Source organism: Channa argus, chromosome 13 (assembly GCF_033026475.1).
Source record: "Channa argus isolate prfri chromosome 13, Channa argus male v1.0, whole genome shotgun sequence".
Lineage (NCBI taxonomy): Eukaryota > Metazoa > Chordata > Actinopteri > Anabantiformes > Channidae > Channa > Channa argus.
Genome location: NC_090209.1, coordinates 25,666,545 through 25,688,111, shown reverse-complemented (window position 1 = coordinate 25,688,111; position 21,567 = coordinate 25,666,545). Strand labels below are relative to the sequence as shown.

General features: G+C 40.4%; 1 protein-coding gene across 5 annotated transcripts in view; it reads left to right on the top strand.

Moving 5' to 3' along the window:
* Positions 1-21,567, top strand: part of LOC137140144 (PDZ domain-containing protein 4-like) — a 38,324-nt gene that overhangs the window by 7,872 nt on the left and 8,885 nt on the right. For 4 of the 5 annotated variants that reach the window (XM_067528291.1, XM_067528290.1, XM_067528289.1 and 1 more), the window contains 7 exons: positions 11,298-11,351; positions 12,245-12,347; positions 14,013-14,259; positions 14,388-14,472; positions 16,007-16,105; positions 16,380-16,442; positions 20,502-20,603. In XM_067528291.1, coding sequence (XP_067384392.1) covers positions 11,298-11,351; positions 12,245-12,347; positions 14,013-14,259; positions 14,388-14,472; positions 16,007-16,105; positions 16,380-16,442; positions 20,502-20,603 — 753 coding nt within the window. The remainder of the gene's footprint in view (positions 1-11,297; positions 11,352-12,244; positions 12,348-14,012; positions 14,260-14,387; positions 14,473-16,006; positions 16,106-16,379; positions 16,443-20,501; positions 20,604-21,567) is intronic. The other variant, XM_067528292.1, reaches the window with a different exon arrangement.

The window sequence follows — 21,567 nt, the reverse complement described above, 5'->3', positions numbered from 1 at the left end:
GTGAAAGCCTCTGTGATGCCTTTAGGCTCCGTCTGCCTGACTGAAGCTAAACGACTGCTGGGACGCAAAGAAAAGCTCAGTGACTGAGGCGGAAATCAAACGTCAGGAATCAAACCGAGCAAATCAAAGGAGTGTGTGTGTGTGTGTGTGTGTGTGTGTGTGTGTGTGTGTGTGTGTGTGTGTGTGTGTGTGTGTGTGTGTGTGTTCGTTCACTGGAGCTGCAGAGGAATCATGAACTCCGTGTGCATGTGTTCGAGCTGACAGGTAGAGAGACGTCTTTCATTTCATGTAATTTTCTCACAGCCCAGGCTTCTCTGGACAGACATGTTACACATTTGTCTGTCTTTTGTTCTCTCAGTTTGCACATAAAACAATTTTTGCTCTGCGAGTGAAATTAATTTTGTGATTTGATGAGTGTATATTACTTCCAGCTCTTTCATGTTCTTTTTTATTTGGCCTTTATTGTTCTCCTCATTTTTTAAGTAAATATTTTATATTAATTCAGTGGCCAAATTTTTATCTCCGTTTTAGTCATTAGTGCTCGTAGTTTTTATTAATGTGCAGTAGAATGTATATATTACCTATATATTTACATAATTAGAACATGAGTAGATTTTTATTTTGTGTGTTGCAGTCAAACTGGTCTTAACTCACTGACAACAGCAGAAAGTTTGGGTGGCTTGTGTTTAAAAATCACTCCATCAAACTGCGTTAATGTGGAAGTTATTTAGTATTTTAGACACTAGTGGGAAATTTGTCATGACACAGGCTTCAGGGAAAATGTAGTCATGTGACACTTCCCATGCTGCTGTGTAATAGAGTAAGAACCCAGGTGGTCCTTTCATAAATCCAGCCATGTGCAACAAATGAATTCCTGCTCTACAATCAGAAAACGTGCAAGTTATTAAAACAATATTAATGATAAACAATAAAACCATTAAGGAGCAGAGATCCTGTGGTTTTAGACAGAATTTAAAGATTTGACAGAAATAAAGAGAAATTCATTTCATGGATCAGAGGATGTTAGAGGTTGATTGTTGATGGTGACAAGACAGCAGCCGCTTCGATTAAGGTGCAGATGAACAAATGAAAGCATCTTTTTGTGAGAATGTTATTTTCCTCTCATCGTTCTAAAGCCCAACTCCCAATATTGGGACGATGTGTAAAATGTTAATACAATTAGAAAGCAATGATTTGCAAATCTCATCAACCCATATTTTATTCACAACAGAACATAAGCAACACATCAGATGTTGAAACAGACATTTTGAATTTGAACGTTAAGTGCAGTGCTTAAGAAAATGTACTTCATTACTTTACATCACAGGCTGCGAGTCAGTGGTTGTGTCATATTTGTCCATAAATGTAATTCTCTGCTGACGTCTATGATTTGAGGTAAAGCTGTATTAATAGCACAATAACAAAGTCGTACGAAACATCGATTAAATGTGTTTCTTTTAAATTAATATTAACTAACCTGTAGATTGACATTTGTTGATTTATTGAGTCAGTGATTCCAAACTGTATTTTCAGTTCTTCCCTCACACCCAGTGTTTACAATACTACAAACTGGTACCTGCTACTTACAGGATGTACGATCTTCATAAGTTCTCATCTTTCTCCACATTTGTATTAAATATGGTATGAAATCTAAAACGTGGACAGTTCCCAACACAAAGACTGAAATTTTAAGTTCTGGATTTATATTTTGTAATAACTATTCTGCACAAGTGTAAATTGGGTAAAATACAGCATTTGTTTCCTTTTAAACATTGGGCCTGTTCTTCATTTCCTCTGTTTCCATATCTGCAGCAGGGCTCCCCCTCTTCTGTACAAATCTACGCCCCCCCATCTCGTCCCTAGTCTTCTCCATTCCCCCATCCTCCCTCCCTCTGAGTCTCCTCTTCTCCTCACTTTCCTGTCAGATTTGTCTGAATAGGATGTTGTTGCCATGGTAACCAGGATCATTAGGGAAGCTGTATTTATGCTTTCTCACACTGGAGCTGGCAGATCTGCAGTAATGAGAGCGGACACACACACACACACACACACACACACACACAACTTTGTCTCTCTCTCTCACACACACACACACACACACAACTTCTGTAAATGACATGACTTTGTCTCACACACACACGACTTTGTCTCTCTCTCTCACACACACACGACTTCGTCTCTCCAGCACACACACACGTACCACTTCTGTAAATGACATGACTGTCTCTCACACACACACACACACACACTGAGACTCACAAGTGTAATTAAGCAATATATTTGTTCAGCAGAACCAAGTTACTATTTAGCTGTGAAAGAAATTGGAGCTAAAGCTTAAAACTACACCGAGCTAAACACTGAAGGAGATGATAAGCTGGGTAATTAGGATGCTGTTAGTTGTGTATCAGGTCATTTTGGCACAAACACCAGGAGCAGAGAGCATAAGCTTGGCTCTAAAGCTCAACAGTACATACACATTTACCCTTGATCAATGTGTGTAGGACAGGTTGCCAGGTTTGGTAACAACAGGTACATGTACAGACCTAATTTTATGTGATGAGCTAACATCATCACTAACCTCCAATAGAATCAGCAGCTTAATGCAGTTTGTAATGGTCCTTTAAACGTAACAATTTAGTTTGTACTATGTGAAAAGTAGTTTCTCCTCACGTGAGAAACTACTTAAATTCAATGATAGAAAACTTTTTCACACCACATGCATCTTAAAAAGAAAAAAAAATAGTTCACTTTAAATCCTAAACAAGGAGATTTTCAGGATTCCAGTGAATGTGTGAATGTGATTCATATGACAGAGAAAGCAAACTTTCACCATCGTAACACGTTTTTCATCCACAAAACCTTCCATCACTCCTCCTCTCAAGAAGCTTTGTCATCACTGAGCACATGTTACAGGGTGGCAGTGGACAGCCACAGGGGGCGCAACCCATTCGTTGTGGGCTGGGGTTTGATCCTGCAGACTTTCTGTGTCGCACCCCGATGCTCTACCCACTGAGCCACCAGGCTGCAGGGTTATCATACAGGGTTCTATCTGTGATCTTTGCGGTCAAAAAAACCTCTACAGCATTTAGTCCTCTGAATTCAGAGCAACCTGTTAAATTGTGGATTGACTCGGCTCGTCTGTGCAGCCATGACATTTAGCTCACAGGAGCCAGGAACCCAATGGAAACTGTTAAAGGCTGAATGTACAATGTTAATTTGTTTTTAACAGATTTATTTTACCACACCAAATACATTTCTGATTCAGAAGGCTGCGATGTTAGAAAGCTCAGTGGGATCAGACAGCCTGTTCCTGAACAGATGGACAAACCGTTTTCTTTAATTTACATGTTTCGGCCCTTTCTTCCAGACTTAATGGCGTAGATGAACGCTCCAAAAGATAAACCAGAATGAACCTAATCAACTTTGATTCAGATGCAAACTGACCCTATTATAGTTCTGTGTCACTGTTAGAATAGCAACAGTACATGACAAAAGACTGATAGCAGCTTTAGCCAAACGCACTGAAAGCAAAAGCTTATCTCCATAAAACCCCAGATTTTTGTTAATGTTACTCAGCCCACCACCGTCAGCTCATATGAACCTGTGACACACAACGCAGACCCCAAAAAGAATTAATGACTGACCGACAAAGAGAAACGCCACAAGTGAAAGGAGTGAATCCATCCTCTCGCAAAATCAAACAGATCATTTGCATGTTTTTCTTTAAGCACTCGTGCCACTTTATGAAAGTCGTCAAAACTGCATTAGTCCTAATGTGCCGTCAGATCATTAGGCCGTCAGCAGAGGAGAGATTCGACCCCCCCCCACTCCCCTCTAAGGGCATTCTCAGCTCGTTTGTATGCAGCTGTGGATCGAAGCCCAACACCAGGTGGTAACATGTTGCTACAAATCCCACAGCAGGAAGTGTTGAGAAGCCATCGCTCTACATAAAGGACAGGATGCAGAAGAAAACTTGAAAACTGATTGCTAAAAAAAAAGATCAGATCAGACAACTCCATGAGTGAAATAAAGACCGGGAGGATCCTGTGTTTGCTGTGCAGCTCTAACATAGTCTGCAGTAGTCTCGTGCTTTTCTTCATGCTACTCACAGCAGCACAGTGCGCATAACAACACTGTCCTCATGCAGATATTAAACTCAGAATGGGAACAATTCTGAATGGGTCCATTTAGAATGCATGAATCTAAGGTCATTTAAGAACGTTAATAATAATATTCATGCTTCTTAAACAGAAGTGAGAGCATTAACACATTTTGAGAGCTCATTAATCACAGGAACTCTGAGCTGCTGGCTGCCGTGTGACTGCATACATGTAAAGTTAATAAAAGTAATGATTGTTATAATGGCTTTTAGGCTTCAGAACATAACAGTGATCCATGCGATGGCATTCTCAGAGTGGGCTGTGTGGATTTACATAATGACCGGGAATAAACCAGGGAATAAATGTGTTCTGTAATATCTGTCAGTGTGTGGCTCATACGGCTGACAGCTAATAATGCCTGATTTCAAATGATTTGTGTGTTCCTGCTCACAGTGCATGCTTTCTTTGCCTTTCCAAACATTGAAACAGTCATCATGTGCACGCCAATGTGGCTGTGAGCGCTGGAAATGACTTGGGATGACGAGTTGAATGCGTTGATCCAAATTTGAATATTACATGTTTGATGGAGGAAAATAAAAAAGAACTTACAGCTACATTTACGCTCTGACCTTATATTGACCCGAGCACAGTAAATATATGCTCTAAAAAGAGCAGGTAAGAATAACTTGTATAAAATAGGATCAGCCGGCATGTGTTTGCATGAAGAGATGAGTGCTGGAGATTCTTGCCACCACACTAGTGGAAAAGGGATAAACACGCTTTCGGAAAGTCAAACTGGCTGCTCTGCAACTTACAGTCCATGCGGTTTCCTGCAGATGAGCAACAGGATCACAGTGAGCTTTGCCGTGAAAAGCTGGTTTGAACAATTATGGTATGGAATCAATTCAACTTTATTTGCATATAACACCAATTCACAACAAGGCACTTTATAGAATAAAGTCAAACTAGGAAGACACAACAATTCTCCCCTTGAGCAGCACTAGGGAACAGTGGAGACAGTGGAATCCTCCAGCAGAGCCAGGGTCAGGGTGGGCTGCCTTCACCGATTGGAGTGGGTGGAAAGTGGAGGGAACAAAAAGCAACAACAACATTAGAGACACCTGATTTGTCCAGGCAGGCCAGACTGGTCAACTGCAACATTAACACCACCGGGTGGTGTTAATGTTGCTGGGGACAGAGGGCAGCATGGACGGTGCCACACATCTGCAGCTGCAACCTCACACACAGCGAGTGTGTTCCAGCAGCTGTTGATCACAGCCAGTGTTACAGGTTTAGTGAGTAGGAGGGTGAAAGCAAACATTACAGTGATGCAAATTCATGATCCAAATGATTTCATTCAAAGTCTGATTTAAATTAGGAGCTAATATTAATAATAATAATTTCCGATAAGGTTACTTAGTGCAGCACGGGTTCATGTGTACATGCTGGCTCAGTCTATGCCTGTAATACTGCAACACTTCATCACTTTAACCTCTTAATACTTGAGTTTTAAGCAGTTTCCGTAACATCCAACATTTTTTTGACTGGAGTTATTTAGTTCTTAAAAAGAACAGTTGAACATCCAGTGTACTGCTGAGCTGAGTTTGCAATCACGGAAGAATCCGATTCAGAAAATTAATCTCATGTGTGGAAGGTGCTGACACACTGTTGCGGTTTAGAAATCACTGAGCAGTCAGACAGAAATATGAACCGACACATGTAGGTGGAAGTGTTATGGATCACGTTTGTCTTCGACAGACGCATCAGCAAAACGCCTGGAAGGTAAAATGTAATAAATGATTAAAATTGTTTTATGAAACACTGGAGGTTGGAGCTCTGGAGATTCTAGCAGATGTGGTGTTTAGTGTGTGAGAGCAGGTAAATGAAAGCTGAGGCAACACACACACACACACACACACACAGACACAGCTCTGTCTGCATGTTGTGGTGTCAAGAGAAGCCTTGTTGTGTTTTCTCTGAAGGGTTTAGTGGGAGCCTCTGCATGTTTAGGTGTTTTTTTTTTTAGCATCACTGTTGTTAGCATGAGATGTGCTAATTTCTTTGTTATTTTTACAACCTCTATTGGAAACCAAGAGTTAGGACGTATGTGTATATCGGGTTGTATTTGATCTCATTGTCCATTAATTAGAATATGCTGGTCAATATGTGTAAACGTTCAATGCCGTCGTCACCAAACCCACCTACAGCTCATATTAGGTATAAAATTGAGATTCAGCAGTTTGATTGAAATAAGGTTGTATAATTTCCAATTCAAAACACTACTGATTTATTTTATAATAGCCATTTATGCCACAGGGCATCTGGTGATTGTTTCAGGTCCTGGTCATCCGAGCCCCCCCCCCACGGTAAAAGGTAGAGCTGTAGTTACTCCAACTGTCCTCTGGTTGTGACATTATCAGTCGCTGATGATTGGTACAAGTTTAACATGATTGTGAGAATAACTGGCAGAGAATGGATCTGAAGATTAAAGAGCAAAAACTAGTAACTTTACACACAGACACACTTTCTGCAGTGACTGTTAGAAATGAGTGGACTGTGCGTGTCTGACAATTCACGACTTGATAGAGGTGAAAGAGAGACACTAAAGGTAGAATCTCTGTCTCGTCTCTTCATGTTCTTCCCTGTCCACTGTCTTGCATTTTGTTTGCATTTTTTGCCTCCTTTGTGCCATTTTCTCCAGATTTCAACCTTTATCCTGGGGTTTGAATTAATCTCTCTTTTCTCCCCCTGACTGGTCCCAGCCGCCTCTTCAGCTCCCCCCTCCTCCCTCAGGCATGATTATTCCATCTCTCCTTTCCTCTCGGCATGCTGGGAATGAAAAATGAATTCCTTGTCCCATCTTTTTCTCATCTGTGCGTGTGTTCATGGACTACAGGAGAAAGAGATGAATGTCAGGAGTGTGTGTGTGTGTGTTGATGTGAACCTATTTCTTTGTGTGTGCCCACGCAAATGTGTGCGTCCATGTGTTTGGATTGATGTGGTGGAAGTGTGTGTTGATGGAATCAGTAAATAGTTAATGAGTAGGGAGGAATAACAGGTTGAAGCCTCAGGAGGTGATGCTGATGGAGACAATGTAGGACAGTAAACTTAATCACCATCGGCTCCATATGGTCATGTGCTGAACAACAGTTTAAATGTGAAATGTGAGATGTTTAAATTCCAAAACAACAACAACAAAAAAAAAGCAAATCACCTTCTGTCTCACTTTGTGTTGTTCCCTCGTCAATATTTTCATCTGAATCAGATGTACTTCCTGTTAATGTGGACATAAAGGGGCAACACATTGGTCTGAAGACAAATCTCTTGATGTCTTTACAAGCTTTTTGAAGTACGATATAAAAATTCATGTTTCCCCAAAGATGAATCATGAAGTCTGCTGCATTTATGCTTTACACTCATTTCAAGCTTGTAGCCACAAAAGGTTTCACCAATTTGGAGCAAAAAAAAATTAAAAAAAAAAAAAAAAAAGTTAAATATGCTAAATATGTGCTCAGGAAGACAACAGCACATTGTAAATCCATGGAATTAGTTTTTCTGCCTATAAAGAAACTATTTATCATTGTTATTAAATTGTTGAGTAAAGCCATTAAATGTAATGAAGATATCACCAAAAATGATACTTCCACAATTTTTATAATTAAAATACATTTTTTGTAAATCATAAAGTCGTCCATGCTGCTCTGCAAATACACTCATGGTAACAAGTCGGTTCAGATAAGTTTATTTTTTCATCATCTTGAACTTTAAACTTTTCTAATTTGAGGTTTTATAGGCAGGTATTTAACTCCAGCAGAGAAACATTGTGGCACAGCTGAATAATGACAATGAAGTTGAAGACAACTTGAGAAAATATTCACTTTCAGCACATTTTGTTGTAGATTAAAAAAAACAAAAACAAACAAAAAAATGTTTGTCCATCAAAACAAAAAGTGGTACAAATGACCATCAGAGCAACATCAGCCATTTGATTGACGTGATCCAAAATCCATCTTACAGCAGGGAATGAAGAAAACATTCACTGTTTCATTAACAAAAAAATATATTCATGCATTACTAGTCTTTACTGACCATTTCCACAGACTGAGTGGTTAAAGCCCCCCCCTCATAATAGCAGTAGGGCTGTTTATTAATCCGTCCATGCTGCTGGAACATAATTAAAGCACAGAGCGATAACACTGATCTGTATAACGATAATGAAGTCTCACCTCAGGTTTCTGTGTTTTAAAAGTCAGTGCACATTTCCTCACTAACCTCACGGTACCTACAACACATTAACAAGCCAACAGCTCCGTGTTGAGTGGCTACCTGTTGGCACCTATAAATGTTTGACAGATTCTTCGTGTCCAGCCGAAGTGAAACCACCATCAGTTAAAAACCAGCTCACATATAAAAACAGGGTGATTTCCAACAAACGTGAACAGTCAGCTCTTTCCTCTCAGTTATTAATTTCACACTCCACTTAGCTGTGATTTCTGTCAGGCCACTGTGGCAGAGCCCATCTGAGACGCTCATTGTTACAGCTTCTGTACCCACTCACACACACATAATGAGCAGCAGAGCGGCGGGGAGTCGGCGAGTGTTGCCACTGTTGTCATGCAGAGGAAAACCACACTTGCAGTCAGCTGCCACACAGAATAACAAACAGTAATACGTGGAGTGTGTGCAGGTACCATACAGTGCAGTATGTACCTCACATGATGGTGCCCCCGTCCCTCAACAGATAACAACCTCATGTTGTCTAGTGTTCCCATAGTTTGAGAGCAGTACAGCATGTTAAGTCATTGCAAATGCTTTTTATCTGCTATCCCGACTCCACCTTTCTGAAACTTGTCTGGGAAGAACACGTCAAACAGCATGTGAATGCTTTCATTTATCACATTGCAGGAACATTATGCACCATGACATGCGACCGAGTTAAAAACACTGAACATGTTTACAGGTGGCAGCAATATTAATGGGCCAGTGGCTGTGGGGGGATGAGTGGGGGTGTTAAACAAATCATTTTAACTTTGCCAAGTCTGTCACTTAGCAAAGTTTGAATGCAAACATTCACAAATTCACAGCACATGTGGCAGCATTCAGTTTTCAGCAGCGTCTTGGGTTAAATGCAAAGCACAGACCCCTTTGTAACATGTAAATGTACTGAATGACAAACAATACAGCTGCTAATTCTCTCAGTTGTTCTTCAACCGCAGGAAAACAGACAACGACCAGACCAACATCTTTAGCCTGCACCAACAAACTGAAGTGATTCTCCACAACCAAGAACAGCTTGTGTTCAACACACACTCACACACAAAATCATTCACACCTGCTGCCCCCCCATTAAAATGTGTTTTGTCAGGGTACAAATTGCAGACAGAGGCATTTAAAAACACACACCAGGCCACAGCAGGGCTGATAGATTATGGTGTTTATTCAGTGGGTATTGACTGGCACAGGTCTTATCTTTACCGACACACAAACACACACAGACCATGTAATGCATAACAATCTGCTGTGAAACAAAGGCTGGGGGGGAGGAGAGGTGTGTTTGTGTTTCTTACCTGGACATAGACCTTGGCAGGAATCTTCAGGTTATTATATTATATATCTGCAGCCTTGATCCATGTGGATTCCAACATGCTTGAAAACCTAATAACAAAGAGTCATTTTAATATTAAAATCCAAGATGGTCATAAATTATTCCACCAATTCACAAGCAGGTGTTTCTTTTATCCCCCCCAACCCCCCACCCCCAAGGCCTCTACAGACTCTACATCACTCATGCTAATGTGTGTACAATGGGCTAGTTATGAGCTGCTGATTGAGGTGGTTCACTCCCACCTCAATCAAGCATCTGCTCTTCTTATAGCACTTTCCCCTGAGAAAAACACTTTGTGGGTTTATTTAATATGGTCTTAATGTGTTTGTCACATGGTCACATTTAGCACCAAACACGGTTCTACACTTTCTGTCAACTCTGTAAAAAGTAAGTGAACATTTTGTGCTTTCACATAAACAAGGTAAATCAGTTCCCTGGGTTCCAAAGAAGATTTGGGTACCAGTACATACAAAACACCATCATCTGTTTGGAGTTTGTGTCCATCTGATGATACTGTATTAATACAACATTTGCTCCATTGCCTGCAGTACAGGTGGTTTTCCATACAAGCTACTGCCAACTTATTTTCCAGTTAGTACATTTAAAAACCTTGTTTCACTCTGCAAAGTTTCAATGTGATAAAGATCATAGTCTTAGTTTGTTAGTACAATGTCATCTCTTCCCTTTGACCTATGCATCTTCACTTCAAGTTAACAAATGTAGGTTTTTTTTTTTTATTCAAATGCATTATATTTTTTTAGAGCTACATTTACAGCAAAAATTGAAATTTAAAATTAACTAAGAAAAACCAGGATCAAATGCAGGATGTTCTAATCCTAAATCAGGTATGTTGGTTGTTCAAACTCAGTTGAGAAGCGGATTAGAAAGGCTGGGAATCATCAAGATCGAGGCAAAAAGTTAAAAATGATTCATTATTCATCATTATTGAGACCACAATTGCATGTCCACCGAGCTGATGGTGAATCATCTGTATAGTTTCGGCATATACTCAGAGCAAATACAACATCCTGGGTACAGGTGAAGTTACATAAGAATATCTTGCAAACACGTGGCTCTGTATTATGTGTGTGCACATGCACTGATGGCTCAACTGTTGCAGGGAACAGCAGAAAGCTGCCCATGAAAGACGGACATGTTGAAGTTATTCACACCTACTGTATGGTTGTATCCAGCCACACTGTATTCTGAGTTTGTATACTTTAGTATTTCCCACTTACTGGGTACACGCAGACATACTGTGTATTAAAAATGCTCTACTCCTACACAGCTGATGATGGACATTCACCTACACGACCTCAAATAACAGATTTATTTGAGGAAACTTTGATACTTGTGCATCATCTGCAAACATGTGAACATGGTCCTTCTTCATATACTGTGTTCAGTTATATTTCAATCTTTTTTATTGCTTGATGCTCTGCATTTAGTGTGAAAAACACAACAGATACAAACTCCTGCATTATGAGTGTTATGCTTTAGTTTGTGTTTTTATCTTATTCTTTATATTTTTTTCCTCTGGACTCTTGCTCAGAGTCGTCACTAACACATCTTCTCCCTCTTCCCTTCATTAGCAGAAAAGCTGGAGTAACTCCCTGCGACCGATGGACAGACATGACAATATAAAGGTAAATCTCACTTGGATGTTGCCATCCATCACTAAACCATCCTCCTCTGTGACAGACTCCTCTTCCTCTTTACTGGCTCTCGTGTCCTACATCCCTCCATCTGCCTTCATCAGTCATCTTTAATAAGGTTCCACTACCATAAATCTGAAGATAGAGAATACTTCCTCCCAGACTGTCATCTACTCGGGCTGTAATCACAGATTTATATGGGGAAGTGTCCACCTGAGCAACACAGTTCTCCTTCATATATCCACATCTACATATAAAGCTCTTTGGCTGCTTGCTGCCCTCTACAGTTGCTTCTTGCATGATGGAGTATTTCTCACATGATGCATTTCAACCTCGGTGGCTGTTGATTAATGGTCTGTGTTGTTAAGGATTAGTTTAGTTTAGCTTAACTTAACTCAGTTTTAAACTCTGAATAGTCACATAAAAACAGTTGCAGTCGTCTGGTTGCCACTGCTACAAAAATTCAACTGTGACAATAGATGAAACCATTTTTAGATGCACGTAACATTTTATACATTTATAATGATAGTGATTTATTTTAGCTTCAGATTTGGTTTGTTCTACAGCAGGTACCTATCACCTAGTTACTCTGGACACTTCCACCCACCGGTGGCATGCGGTGGCTAATGGTGGACAGTACCACCCTGTACCACCCCTCTGGCCACAGTCCTGTCCTGAAGCAAACTGACCATCTGACATGGTTCTGGCTGAACCCCTTTGAATCGTATGCTTCTATTAGCTGTGACAGGTGTGTCAAGACACTGTACATCAGGTGACTTCAGGAGTAGCCTTGATTCTCAGACAACGATACCACGTCAAGTCGCTGCACACAACACGCCCTTTTCCCATAACTATAAAGGGCCCACTTTGAATCTTTTCTGCAGGTCAGAGGAAGACGACCCTCTCAGCTTCCAATGGACACACCACCAAACTCCCAGGAACCTCTGCAGCAAGCTGGCTCTATCCGCAAGAGTCACAAGAGGAAAGGTAAAGCTTGTTCCAGACACATTTGATCATTCCCCCAGTTCTTCCTCTCGTCACAGGTGCTACCACTCGGAGCTGCAGTCACAGACAAACCTCTTTTCAGTTTTAAACTTGTAACCATACAACATCATCTTGCTCCTTCTTGTCTAACAGGAACTACCCTTTATCCTCTCTTGTCTCATTACATCTCATCTCTTCTGATTTGTCTTCATCCCATCTAGTTTCAGCAGCTGCTGCTGCTCCCTCTTCCTTGTCACACTCATCTTTCATCTTCTTCCCCTCGACATACAGTAGCTCCTAACACGTCCTCTTTCATCACGCTTTTCCAAGCAATGCACACATGAAATAATTTTCATAGTCACTTGACTTTTAACATCTTGTCTGATGTAGCTGCAGTTTTTTATCATTTCCGACGTGTTTCACCATCAGCCCTTTATCATCCGTCTCTTTCCAACAGTTTTCACATTTCTTCAAGCTAACGGTGCTTGAGATACAAAACGCCTTTGGTGAAATATTTCATTTCCCACGATGGGACTTTGCAATTGCAAAGTTTAACTATGGGGACTCTGATGGAGAGTCTAGTGGTTAGGAAATGCAAACTAAAATGTATGTCATTGTAGACAAATTGAGAAAAACAAATAGTTTCAGGACTTGACCTACTGATGGGAATTTAGTAACAGTTGGCTCCTGATTTTTCAATAAAAACACCCTTAACCATATACTTTCAAGAATACCCTTATTTGACATCATTTTTTCCAGCGTAACAATGTCGAATAAGGCCAAAACGGTTTTGTAAATGCATCAAATACTTGTGTATGTGCATTACACTTTGGTTTCTGCAAAGAACGAACAAAGTGCATGTGGTCCTTGTGGATAGGTGCATGCTGTGAGGTCTATAGGAATTAAAATGAACCCCTATAAACAGAAGCCAGACTTCTTTCTCCCACTTTTAACTGATGGTACCATGCTTGTCTGTCATCACAGTGACTGGATGCAACACATGCACATCCACGCAACATTCAGTCGGTGCCTTATGGCCGACCAGCAGGGTATAACGTCGTCCTGTCATAATTAGGAATCAGATTTGTTACTCATTATTACTGTTTAACTTGCAGTTTTGTAGCAGCTAACTAAAACTGCAAGTGCAACTACCAGTGCATAATTGTTCATTGCCTCCAAGGAATGAAACAAGTAAATGTTCAGGCCCAGTATTTGTAACTGACTGATGAATCTTCTAATTCTGCTCAGCCAAAAATAGACCAAACAAAGAGGTTTCTTTTTTCTTTAAGTTAAGATTTTTCTTTACACCGATAACTAACACCGTGTGTTTTTGGCATTTCTCACACTGAAACAAAAATATAATGTCAGTGAGGCTGTGTGAAATCTTTAAACAACATTTGCCCTCTTTGGTCCACATTGAAAATGTCTAGATAGTCTCTTGGATTCTTTGGAGGACACGGAGTGAATTAGCAAAAATCTCATCCATAGTTATGGCAAATATTAACATTTGTTAACTGAGCTAAACACATGTATATATGATTATGATGCCACCTTCCCAGCTGCTACCACACAGAACCCATCAGTCAGCGTTGGTAACAGAGTAAAAGAGCGACGCTTTTTTGGCATTTTCAGTTTAGACTGGCTCAGTTCTGTTCTCATCGCCTTCAGGTACGTTCATCTGCAGCAGTAACAGAACTGGCAGCACCTCCCTCTCATCGGTTACCATGGTGGCCATCCCAGACTGCGTGGACAATGCTACACAGACAGACATCAGCTTCCAGAACATCATGACGCTGGGGAGGAGCAGAGGTCATCACCATCACCGTGGCAGAGGAGGTTCCTCTCCACCACCACCACCACCACCTGACTCTCCTCCCCTACCGGACGTCATGGGACCATATGAGATCAATGACTTGTATGTCCTGAGCTGCTGTCTTTGTTTTTGAATTCATTCAAATTTGAAAAATCTGTAATGTTGGACTAAAAGAACATTGATTTCTCCGTCTTTGCCATCTCTCTCCTCACCCCCCGCTCTCCCTCCAGCTGTGTGTTTGAGTACAACGACCCCAATGACTACTTTGACGTCTCCAATCACGAGGTGGACAGGCAGGAAGACCTGGAATATGAGGCAAGTTTCAAATGAGTAGAAGTAAGTTTGCGGCTCCTCCTCACTGAACAAAATTACTGACACACTCGACTGAATATTTGTGGAAAACACATTTGTGGCCACCTGCAATCATTTAACCCGATGAGTGTGTCTGAACAATAAAGTGAGCACATCAGCCAGCTGTGCGTTTTCACCTGCTGCAAGTCCATTCAGTCAGAGAGGAAAGGAGGGAAAGATCAATATCGCCTGACAAACATGAACTAAAAATGACCAAATCTGGAGGCTGAGGCACAGGCTGCTGAAAAGTGTTCAGTTCAGTCTAAGTGCATTTCATTTGCTTTAGGTTTATTCAGCTGTCTTCACTGGCCGTGCACTAGACTCCCCCCCCCCCCAATGACGTCTCACCTGAGACCCACAGCACTCTTTAAAGGATTTGTACGGGTAAAGTGCACTGTGAACAACACGGCCAAGACTGCAGCTGCTGCTGAAGTGCTGCCAAATCACGCTTCCCACATCTGGGCTTCCTAAAGAGCCTGTGTGCTGGCGTATCCATACACTTCGTCTTCGACTAGAAGTGTGCGTGGGTCTCGTAGAAACTACGCACATGCTTCCATCTTTACTACATGCGTAACACACAAGCACGCTACAAACTCAGACAGCACATATGAAAAGGCAAATAAAATACAACAATGTATTTAATCACTTAAAAAGACCAGTGTGGAGGAGACAACTAATGTGGATGTCCCAAAGCTGATGCCAGTGTCTGTTTTAGCCAAATGCAGCTCTGCTGTGCTAAAGCCTCATGTTTTAGTTATTAACCAGTCGCCACCATATTTGTTTTAGCAGAAAAGTGCGTGAGAATTTTTGTTCTTGCAGTCTGGAAAAAAAAGTGATATTGTAGTGATATAACCAGTACATGACTTCAGGTGCAGTCACATTCTAAAATCTAAGGACAATGTAACAAAACTTGACTTGAAAGAGGACATAAAGGTAGAAGGTTAATGCAGAATCTGGGCTGCAGATAGTTGACACAGAAGAATCACCAGCCAACACTGAAAGTTGTCTTTTTTGCTTCACTGGTTTCCTGCAGTTTCCCCTCAAACAAACTGATCATTAAAAGGAGTCACACAGTGGAACCGTATCTGCGCTTTTCCTCCTCATGGCAAGAAAGAATTTCTAGTTTTCCCCTTTTCCTCCCTAACAGTACTAACGATACAAGAGGTCTGGTTAAAGGCCCAGTAGGGTGTGTGGTTTTACGTTAGTTTGCCAAGTGGCATAGAGGATCTGATCTCTTTTGTCCAAGCTCATTTTCATCATCCAATATAGACTGTGATCATCTTGGAAGGTCTAAATGGGTCTTTGTCAAATCTACCTCTCCAGCTAATGCAAGTAGTCCTTTCATCACACATTCACTGTCACTTCTTTTCAAGAGCATGTGTACAAAAACTTGCCTCTGCTAGTTTCGGAAGTGACCAGATCAAGAAATGAGCAATAAAAGACGAGTTCTGTCACAATCCAAACCAGCTCAGACTATCAGACATCGTTCTTTTTCCAGGAAGTGGAGCTCTACAAGTCCAGTCAGCAGGAGAAGTTGGGTCTGACCGTCTGCTACAGGACGGACGACGAAGAGGATCTTGGAATTTATGTTGGAGAGGTGATGAAACTCATCTAACCTTCACCCCTTCATGCAGCTCTTACTTAACATTTCATCAGAGATTAACCTTCGACTGCTTGATTCATTGAATCATCCACTTTGAATAAATGTCTGACACATTAAAACAACTTACAGATATATCGTTTTACTCCTAACTTACCTTATCTTATCAGTTAATCACTCATCTTTCTACACATTACATCCTCCCATAATTTTATATAAACCACTTAATCATTCACCTAAATCACGATTCAAGCACTTTTTCTAACTTTAGGTGAATCCAAACAGCATAGCAGCGAAGAGCGGACGTATCAGACAGGGGGACAGAATTCTGCAGGTAAAAGAAAAATGTTGAATCTGCTTTTTCCGGGAATCATCCATAACAGATTTCATTTCTGCTTGGTTTAATGTCAATGCGACTCATGTAAACCATTAGATTTTTTTGTCACAATCCCACACTGCTCACACTCATGCTGAGAGCCTAAGCTCTTGTTTTTAATTACCTCAACACTTTGTCTTAAGAGTTACACTACAGTGTTTTAAATGAGCATTTATTTAAGCCAAAGAATGATTAAATGATCGCTGATGCATCTCTCAAATACTGAGCATTGACCTTCATGTGCATTTCCTGCTGACAGCCAAATGCAAACTTGTCCTTTGCCAAATTAACGGAGTCTGCAAAGGTTGAAAATCGATTCACATCAAACTGTAAACGTATACCTGGTACCTTAGGGACCTTTTGTCCAATCAAATGAAGCTGTCAGTAGCCCAGTTACTGCAGCCCTAAAAATAGACAGATGAAGGGGGAGACAACAGATCCCCTTGTGACGTTGTCCGGCTTCATTTGTCAGACAACAGAGAGCCCGGAGAAAGCTGTCAGTTATAAAATCCATCATTAGCTTTCTGATGCTTTCTGATGAAACACTGTTGAGGTTCTTTTGTTACCAAGTGCTCTTCTACAACCCTGGAGCCTGAAGTTATTAGCATATAAGACAGACATACAGTATAATCTCTACATGAATGAAAACCATCTGTATAGCATCATGTCTGTGCTGTCAAAATAAAGTCAATTCAAGTGGCAACAGGTAAAACGTCCAGTCCTCCATCACACAGTAACGTGATTCATGAATGTTGGGTCCCATAACACTATTTTCCATCCTTAGAAGTGCTGGAATACACGTACACTGCTTTATTTAATGCCTCATTCATACAATAATTGGATTAGGCATTAAATACATTTTTTGGGGGTAGAAATGCTGTGGCTGCTTTACACACAACATGACAAGTGTGACATTCTTTTGACCATATTCTGCAGTTTATAAATGATCTACAGAGTCATATTTAGCAGGAGGAGAGTCTCAGTGAATCATAAGCACAGTTTGCACAACACATACTTATCTCACAGTGTCAGATAATGACTCTTCACATGGTGTCAAATAATGACATTTATTATATCGTTTGGAGTCTCATAGTCTCATAAAATGCTTCAGAAATATCAGAGTACGTTAATTCAGAGTAAAGTTCATCTGAAAAAGCATAAATAAAACAGCCAGACGGGTCACTTTTCTACCCATCTCCATCAAGTTTGAACAATCTAAATAAAAACTGAAAAACTGCAAGTAGCCTATTCTGTGCCAGGTACAAAGATCACAAGATGTCCCCCACCTCCCCAACAGTTAACATGTGACTAAAATGGTGCCTATTCGGCTGCATAACATACAGATTACTACTATATTATGCCAGCAAAACTGCATTTTTGCATTTTTGTTTTAGCAACAGTTACAATAATAAATATAAATAAATAAAAAGCTAATGTCACACACCTCAACATCAGCCCTCAGGTTGCTCCTTAGTCCAAATAGTATGTCTGGGTCAGTGAAAACCCCGTTTTAGACAAAGACGCTCTACTTAAGCTCTCGACACAACTTAAGACCTGCTGAGACCTCGAAAAACTCTCCAACTACAAGTTTTGTGATCTTAAAGTCTTGAACACAACTGTAACAACTGTAGAAGATATAAAATTAATACAAAAGCTATGGTTAAATTTATAGGGAAAAAAAAGAAACCCTGTCTGCATACTGTAATAACATGCACATAGCACATAAGCTAATGCATGTTTTCGCTATTGTTCCATTTATGTCACTTAGCAACCGCCAATATCCAGCAATAACAAATTCTTGTGATCTTATAAGACAATGTGAAGAATTAGTCGAAGCTAATTTGGATGACAGATACACAGATGATGTAATCTTGTTCTTATGGAGATATCATATGTGAAGCCAACCCCCTCACTGTTTATACAATCCATCCCCTCCATAAATCACCTCATTGAAGTGTCACATTCCTTAATTGGTTTTAACTGGATGTCTAAATGTCGTGGCACACAGCTCAATTCTTTTGAAAACCATTGTTACTTATTCAAAAGACCAAAGAATTGTGCAGCTACTGAATCGTTTTTGAAATGAATTTAAACAAAGCAAACTAATGGTTTTAAATGGTAAATTGCCTGCACCTATATAGTGCTTTTCTACCTATTGGTACTCAAAGTCACACACACACACACACACACACACACACACACACACGCAGGTCACCGCTCACCAGAGCAACCAAGTAGGGTTTAAGTGTGTTGCTCAAGGACACTTCGACATGTGAGCAGGAGAAAGGGATCGAACCAACATTTGTGAGATTGATGAATGACCGCTCTACCTCCTGCTCCACAGTTGTTAAGGTCATTACTATTTGAGGAAAATTCTCTATTCAATCCCACCGTGTTCGGCATATTTAGGAAAGAAACAAATGTGAGTGTAAGATTCATTATTTGAAAGGAGCTAAAAAACTCCAAATACACCAGTAGCACCTGGCATCGCCATGGTTACCGAGCAGCACATGAATGATGTCACCACCAGTTCCCATGACAGCCATCTCCACAGAGTTAACAGCCTTTTGGACAGATGGTGTCTCCCTGCAAGATTGGGGACCATACCTGCCATTTCACACATACCTCCACATGTTTTTATACACTTCTATGTCATATTTCCTCTTATGCCAGAAAGCTACCTGTGACATACACCACTTGCATCATTTCCATACACACAGCAACTAAAATCACGTGTTAAGTTCAGCTGGATGCTTCCAGTGAAGCCAAAATGCAACTGTAATTTTTTGTATCAAAATAGAATAACTACACTCCTCTATATTGCTTTCTCTGTAACCAAAATGAGGATTTGTTTTTAATCTATGTAAATAAAACATCCAATCTTCAATATCCAGTTTTGGTGACAGCAGCGTCACAGCACTTTGTTAAGGGTAAGAAAAAGTCATCAAATTCTGCAGTTTTTTTAACGTCCATCAGCAAATTGACACCACAGATCCACATTGATGTTACTATTAGAAGCCATTAAGGAACAACTGTAAAACACAGGAACAATTTACATACACACAAAAACTGCATTAGGGTTAGAGAAACTAACTTGAGTGCACCAAGGTTACATAAGACATAACATTGGTTAGAGTGAGACAAAAACTTCAGAGTAAGCTTAACATACAAAATAAATCATATAAATACAAAATGCTACAGGCATCATCTTCCTTACTATGGTAACCACATGCACCACATTGTGTTGTCATCATCATTAAAGCACCCAATGTCTCGTACTAGAGTCAAAACCTGGTCTCCTGTGGAAAAATCCTGAGTCTTGTTGTACCATCCACCCTAAAACTTTCACTTCATATACCACATCATTGCTTTAGGTAGGACGTATTGAAGAATCAGAGTTTCTATTGTACTACTACATAGAAAGCTCTGAGCGCTGATCACCGACACAACTGGGTGCCCCAAGCTTCAGCTTGTAATGCAAAAGGGATTGGACAAAGCAGGACTTGTTAACTCTTGAAGAACATGAAAACAAAGGCAGCATCTATGATGTTCACTACTATCACAGCTAAACAGCTCTACAGATAATTGAGATGCAATCGAGGGTTATTTCATTCATCAATAAACTTCATGACCCTTTTTAAATACTGATTTATTTCACCATATGCCAAAATGAAAAGTGCAAATTAGAACAAAAGTCCAAGGTGACTTTAAATGTCCATTTGTACCACTAGTCCAAAAAAAACAAAACAAAAGAGTTAAAAGGAGGTGCATATACTCAGGGAGTAGCAAGGAGACAATGACAAGTAAACTGAAGCTGATATGAAATGAATGCAAACCACTGGCTGCCTGGGAGGAAGGAAAGGAAAATGTACAGTTAGCAACATCCTTTAGAAAATGGTGATAATGTGAAGTAATTGCCAGGATATGTGATTATTTTTCTTTTCAGTTTATCCAGATATGATTTTGCTTCCTAATGGATCTAAAATAACCAGTTTCTTCATTACTAATCACCATTAGATCAATGGTGTGGATATTCATGACAGAGAGGAAGCAGTGGCCATTCTGACGAGAGAGGACAGCATCAACTTCTCTCTGCTGCTGGCCAGACCCGACATAGAGGTAACATCTCGATAATGTAATGAAATATGACACACACACACGATTTAATATGAGAGAAACCAATTATCCAAAGAGCAGGGTTTTTTTTGTTTTTTTTAACTAAAGAGTCAAGTGTCGAATGACAAATTGACCGAATCCCTTTCTGAGAGTAGTTCTACTCATGTTCAGTTCCAGAAATAGTCAGTAACTTCAGGTCCTGTTTCATCCCTCACTCTCCAACAGCCTAGTTTACTAACCTAGTTTCTCCTTAGAACACACCTGCATTGTGTCCTTCACTTTGTCATTTTTATCCCCCCCACATGTGATTTCTATGGTAGCAATGTATCTCACATGCACAATTACTGCAGATGTGTGTGGTACTTTGTAGGTCGCTGGTTTTCCTTTGCTTTTTCTCTTAACCTGTCACTGTGCCGCTGTGAAGCCATTTCTCCCTCTGGGTTCTATAACGTCTATAATCTCGGGCTGATTTGCTGCTGCCAGAGGCCGACATATAAAATACAGTTTGGTTGAGAATATGGTCCGAGGCTTAGATTCATCCAGCAGCAGCACTGTGTGTTCACCTCCTCCTGCCCTTTTGGTGTCAATCCACCATCAGTGACTGAGTGTGGAAACCAGCAGCTGGACTGGCATGAAATGTGTTTCCCTGCTTCAAATATTGACTTTTGAAACACTATGATGCTACAATTTCCTCTAACACAGCCACACTGTGCACGGTCACCATCCAAAGTTGTCAAAGACTTAAGAAAAATATATTAATATCGCCATCAGGATAAAATCTTCACTGGATTAATAGGGTCATCTACGTTTCCCCCAACACTTCATCCTGTAAAATGATGATTGTGAGGCAAAATTAACATTGCTGGAGTTCAGAATACAGTCTATTTAAATGTGTCGGTTCATTTGTCTGATGTACTTTAGACAAAAGGAGGAGAATGTACCTTAACGACGTCATCATTTGCTGCTG